At 36.4% G+C, this 5,525-nt stretch overlaps 1 protein-coding gene across 1 annotated transcript; it reads left to right on the forward strand.

Annotated features, from left to right (window-relative positions):
* The first annotated feature begins 2,173 nt into the window (after nt 1–2,173).
* LOC121797220 (multiple myeloma tumor-associated protein 2 homolog) lies at nt 2,174–5,111 on the forward strand. Its single transcript, XM_042195976.1, has 4 exons — nt 2,174–2,329; nt 3,553–3,642; nt 4,094–4,361; nt 4,674–5,111. The coding sequence occupies exons 1-4, from the start codon at nt 2,287–2,289 to the stop codon at nt 4,957–4,959; spliced, it is 687 nt and encodes a 228-aa protein (XP_042051910.1). The 5' UTR covers nt 2,174–2,286; the 3' UTR covers nt 4,960–5,111.
* Nucleotides 5,112–5,525: the final 414 nt, after the last annotated feature.

The following is a 5,525-nucleotide window of genomic DNA, read 5'->3' on the forward strand; positions in this document are numbered from 1 at the left end:
GGATGAGGAGCTGAAAAACTCACGGAGGAGAAAATTAGAAAATTTCGTCCTTCTTCAAAAAGAGAAGGGGCGAAAATTTCATATTTAAAAAATTGTGTTCTCTGTCTCATTTATTCTCCTATTTATATTAAGTTCATACTGGGCCCAGTCAGGGATCTATGGAAGGTTTTGGATATGAGCTCCCCCAATTAGCTTTTTACTAATTAAATTGAACCCACAATTTAATACAAGCTTATATTGGAATATTACGAGCAGCCACTACAGAAGTAATATTGACCTCCCCATCCAAATCCGTAATTACAAGTAATCCGGATTTCCATTTTGTTTATTATTTATTCCCGCGCTTAAGATATAAATGTCCATTAATTAATTAAAGTCTGCTATGGACTTAATTAATTAACATCTTATCAATTCCAAGAGTGGACTTAGCAAGAAACATTTATTTATTATTCATGGAATAATTAAATTCCAACTGGCCAATTTCTGAATAATAAAACCTTGTTCAAGCTTCTTTTGAGTAAATTATCAAACGAGACTCACTTCGCGCACGATTCAACATAATAGCAATCCTAGCACCGATAGATATTAATCACCACTACCAAATATATCAGGATTATTGGGTTGCGAAAAACCCGCACCTTTTGTTAAGTCAACGTAGTGCATAATCAATACCGTATACTCAATGCTAACGTATGTAGACTAAGAAATAGTATTTTATCAAGACCTAGTCTTACAGTAGATAGCATAAAGACACGTCTTGCTGTTAGATCCATCCAGTGATATACCACACCAACGTCATCTTATTTCAATAAGGCTTAGAAATAATCGGACTGACATTGCAACCTTTCGCGATAGGTAGCCAAAGCCTATCTAGGTTGTGAAATTATTCTTTTTCTTTTGCAAAGCATTGCATAGAACCGACAGTAGTTACCTTAAAGTGGACGATGCCCACAACCAGTCTACTAAGCAAAAGACTTAGGCTTTGTTTACTTCTTATGCATTTAAATGTTTATAAAACATCTTATAAACGCACAAGCAAACACAATGTAATAATATACTGATTCTATTCGTGCAAACTGCTCGAATAATATTGAATCGGGTTAAAAGTGGATTGTAGAGTTTTCCGTATACAAGCAAGATTATATTCGCGCAAGTGGGAGTTGAAATTGAATAGCAGACACAATCGCCAAGTGGGAGTTGAAATTGAATAGCACCGGTTCAACGCGTTTACAGCCAGATGAAGATAGTCTTGAAGAAAGTCATGGGAGCTCAAAAAGGTCAAAGACTAGTGAGGAAGGAGGACCTCAAATCGACTCCACTCCTGAGAGTCGTTCTTCAACAGTGCAACGTCCTATTGGAAGAGATCAAGCTAAGGCTAAGGCTAAGGCTAAAAGAAAAGGCAATGAAGTTGCAACACCATCTTATATAATTCCTAATGATTTCACTGCAGCACTGCGTGAAATGAGAGTCACACGTGAAAGGGAATGTGATATTCAGGAACGGAAGATCAAGGTAGCTAGTGATATTCAGGAATGGAACATCAAGACAACTATCCTTACTCCGCTGATGGCTAGGAGGGACTTAACTCCAGAAGAAGAAGATCTGAAACGCAATCTAATAGTAGCAGAATTGTTTGGGAAGCGATTGTAGTTTATCTGTTTTCAATGTATGTTTCTTAGTATGTAACTTTCTAACTTCTGTTGCTTAATATGTAATCTTCAATTTCCATTGCTTAGTATGTAACATTTAATTTCGGTTGCATATGTAACTTTCAGTTTATGGGATAAGCCCTTCAATCAAAGTATGAATAGATGAAATTGGCTCACAAGTGGTGGAAGAATCTAATGACATCTCATGTGATCACGAAAACCAAAAAATGAGCGAGTGACAAGTCATTATCTATCATAAGTGGTGGTGGAATCTAGTGACAACCCATGTTATCACGAAAACAAAGTATGCTGCTTTTAAGCAATAAGCATGCGGTATTCTTTAATATAAGACGAAAGAATTGTTTGATATATGCTCAACGCGTAGCCGCCGAATGACTTTTAAATTTGATGGATATGTGAATGTGAGCAATGTGTGTGGGATATTTTCTCAGCACATGATGACAATGATAATAACTTATAAATTTGGGGGCTATTCTGCAAATAGGCGGATTTATCTTTCTTCATATATCCAAAAGAAATTAAAGAAGAAATTGCATCCCTTCCTTCGACTCTGACTATCATCTTCCGCACTGAACAACCACACCAACGCAATCCAATCTGATTCTAATCAACAATTATGTATCATCCGACAAGAGGTGGAGTTCGTGGCGGTCGTGATCGTAAGCTCTCTCTTCCTTCTCACACCCCTAAATTCTAGGTTTTCAAACTGTTGCGCCTGACTTTTAATTATAATTTATAATTCGTTGTTTGGTATTCCCCTACATATTTTCACCTGTTAGATCTGGAATTTTCTGACAAATTTAGGAAGGTTTCTTTTGTTTGTCAATGTTGCATTATTATTTAACCCTGTATCATAAAATTGCCAACATAATTCTGTATATCGGCAACATCTTTATGTATAAAGAAACTGAAATTTTCTTGTATGTGACTCGTATAATCGATTTTGGGGGCAACTTAGTTAGGTATGTGAGTTGTTTAATTTGTAAATTTTATGGACTGACTTTTCCGGCCAATGGAACTGGATTAACTGTAACTATCTGTCTACGGTATTTTTTGAATTTATGGGTTTGGTACTTGCTCTGATACTATGATCTTAGCTATTCCTATTCGGCAACGGCAATATCTAGGTTATTTTCTGTATTTGCAACTTTATTTATTGGTTAGGAGCTAGATTGTTTTGTAAGCTGATAAATCTAGATTGTTTTGTGTAAAGTACTAAACTACTAATTGACTCCTGAGTGGGTGGAGATTATTAGTAGGATTACGATCAGGATCTAAGATTAGATGCAAATTCATTACTCCCTCCGTTCACAAAAAATAGTCCCATTTGTGAATGACACGAGTTTTAATCGGAAATTGGTAAAGTAGAGTGGGAGAAAAAGTAGGTAAAGTAAGAGGGATAGGGAGAAAAAGTGGGTAAAGTATGGGAGAGAGGTGAAAAGGTGAGTAAAGTATGATAGAAAAGCTTTTACATTTTTAGAAACGGGACTATTTTTTGTGGACATTCCAAAATGGCAAAATGAGACTATTTTTTGTGGATGGAGGGAGTATGTTTTAGGCTGATCATTACGATCTGAAATGATTTTAGGATCAGTATGGTTTAGTGTTTACTTACTACGTAGACTGCAGTATTATTATTCAAGTGCAGTTTTATCTACATCATCTTAGTTATCAGATGGAAAAGCATTGCAGAGTTGTGAACTGAAGGAGTATCAGTCTGATTTAATGTTGAGGCTAAAGACATCTGAACTGATGTTACTTTGATCTTGACATCTTGTTCCACGTACTTTCTGTTTCTAGTGTGTCTTTTGAGATTGTAGTAATCATTAATCACTGATAAATGATAACAGTATGTGATATCGTTCTTGTTTGATACATGCAGAATTTACTTGGGATGAGGTGAAAGTTGATAAACATAGAGAAAATTATATTGGTCATAGTCTCAAGGCTCCTGTTGGTAGATGGCAGAAAGGTAACACTCTTCCCCTTCCCCTATTGCTCCATTCATCAGCAGCAACTAATGGAATCACATTTACTATGATAAAGTTGGATTAATGACGCTGAAAATATAATGCATTTATATACATGAAAAAAGTAGCTTTATTAACCTAATTTGTTGAGCTTGCATATTCATAATAGCATTATAGCCGCCCTCAAAAAATTAATACCATAGCCAATTGTTAATGTTGCTGATTTGTGGATTAGGAAGCTGTCAATTGTGGTTTTAATCAAATATGGAATTTGTAGCTGATCATATTCGTTGAACCCTCAATATTAAGACAAATGCTGTACACGGCTCTTCAGTATCATTTGAGAGACTATCTATGTCATTATTTTGTCATCAACTTTTTACTGTTGGGTTAAGTAATACTCTAGTTGGACCTTGAGACTATAAAAACTGTTTTCTATTAATATCCTTGCAGGGAAAGACCTCCACTGGTACACTCGTGATAAGCAATCTGATGGTGCTAATGCGGAGGCAATGAAAGAAGAGATTCGAAGAATAAAGGAGGAAGAAGAGCAAGCCATGAGGGAAGCTCTGGGATTAGCCCCAAAACGTTCTGGGAAATCCCAAGGTAATCGGCTAGATAAACATGAATTTGCTGAACTCGTGAAGCGTGGTTCTACAGCAGAAGACTTGGGCGCTGGACATGCAGAAGCAGCTCAAGTTCAAGGTCTTGGTTTTGCAAGGTATGATCTGAAAACTTGATATCAATTTTCGACTGAGGATACTCATTAAAGCCGAGATGTCAATATTAGCCTTTTGTATTTTACTACACCATAGTATATCCCATTTTGCTTCCTGATTCTGCCCAATGTGTATGGTATCATAATACCTTTTATTTGTTCTGTGGTCTTTAACTGGTTTTTATTGGAACCCACCTAGAATATGGTCAAAACATTGGCAAAAACAGATTATGAATGGATATGTATTTGATGGAAGAAATTTGGAGGTCATAATCTATAAGACCATAACTCGTTTTTAATGGAACCCATCTGCAGGGGAACATCAGGTCCTTCGGAAGAATCAAGCTTGCCGTCCAGTTTGAAGTCTGTACCGGTTGAAAAGAAGTCTGAACCAGTTGAAAAGGCAAACATCCCTGTTCGAACCACATCTGCAAGGAATGAAGACACACAGTTGGAAGACGAATCCAGCAGAAAGAGAAGGAAGCATGAGGAGAAGAAACGTGATAAACATGAAAGGCGGGAGAAGAGACATTCACGTGATTCAGATGACAAGAGGAAGAATAAGAAGCACAAAGAAAAGAAAAGATACGATTCGGATTGACTCAACGATAAGCAGGTGCTTGGTGCTACATTTGCCTTCACGTCCATGTCGTTTATGCAAGTGATTTAGGATTAAACAATGTTTCCGAAGAGCTTGTTTGTTGAACTGTTGAATGAAATCTTATCATGTATGGAAGTATGATGTTATATCTAGGGGTGCATAAGGTCATCCACTACGCTGTCTTTATACCGTCCCTTAAACTACTATTTGAGGGACCCACTGTACTTTTTTACTCCATCCCTTAACTAAGGGACGGAACCTGCAACGCTCCGTCCCTTAACCGTCTCTTAATCGTCCCTTAAATTACTATTCATTCAATTTTATTTATTTTTATTTTTTTTCCCCACAAATTCAATTAAAAAAACACACTTCATTAAAATTAAAACAACATTACAACTTAAAATTCAAAAAAATAAAAAAAAGACATAATTAAAATCCTAAAAAAATAAAAATGATATAATTTAATTTTCTCCGCCAAAGTTTTCAAAATGTGATCAATTAGATCCTCTTGTAGTTGGGCGTGGGCGCTAGAATCGTGTGTCCTTGCCCGAATAGGCAACCGTTCT

This window comes from Salvia splendens, chromosome 3, assembly GCF_004379255.2.
Source record: "Salvia splendens isolate huo1 chromosome 3, SspV2, whole genome shotgun sequence".
NCBI classification, from domain to species: domain Eukaryota; kingdom Viridiplantae; phylum Streptophyta; class Magnoliopsida; order Lamiales; family Lamiaceae; genus Salvia; species Salvia splendens.

Bases quoted from the DNA above. Each gene is read 5' to 3' on its own strand.
- LOC121797220 (XM_042195976.1), top strand. From the start codon at position 2,287: ATGTATCATCCGACAAGAGGTGGAGTTCGTGGCGGTCGTGATC. The intron at 3,643-4,093 runs GTAACACTCTTC...ATATCCTTGCAG, and splicing joins TGTTGGTAGATGGCAGAAAG to GGAAAGACCTCCACTGGTAC. The intron at 4,362-4,673 runs GTATGATCTGAA...ACCCATCTGCAG, and splicing joins CAAGGTCTTGGTTTTGCAAG to GGGAACATCAGGTCCTTCGG.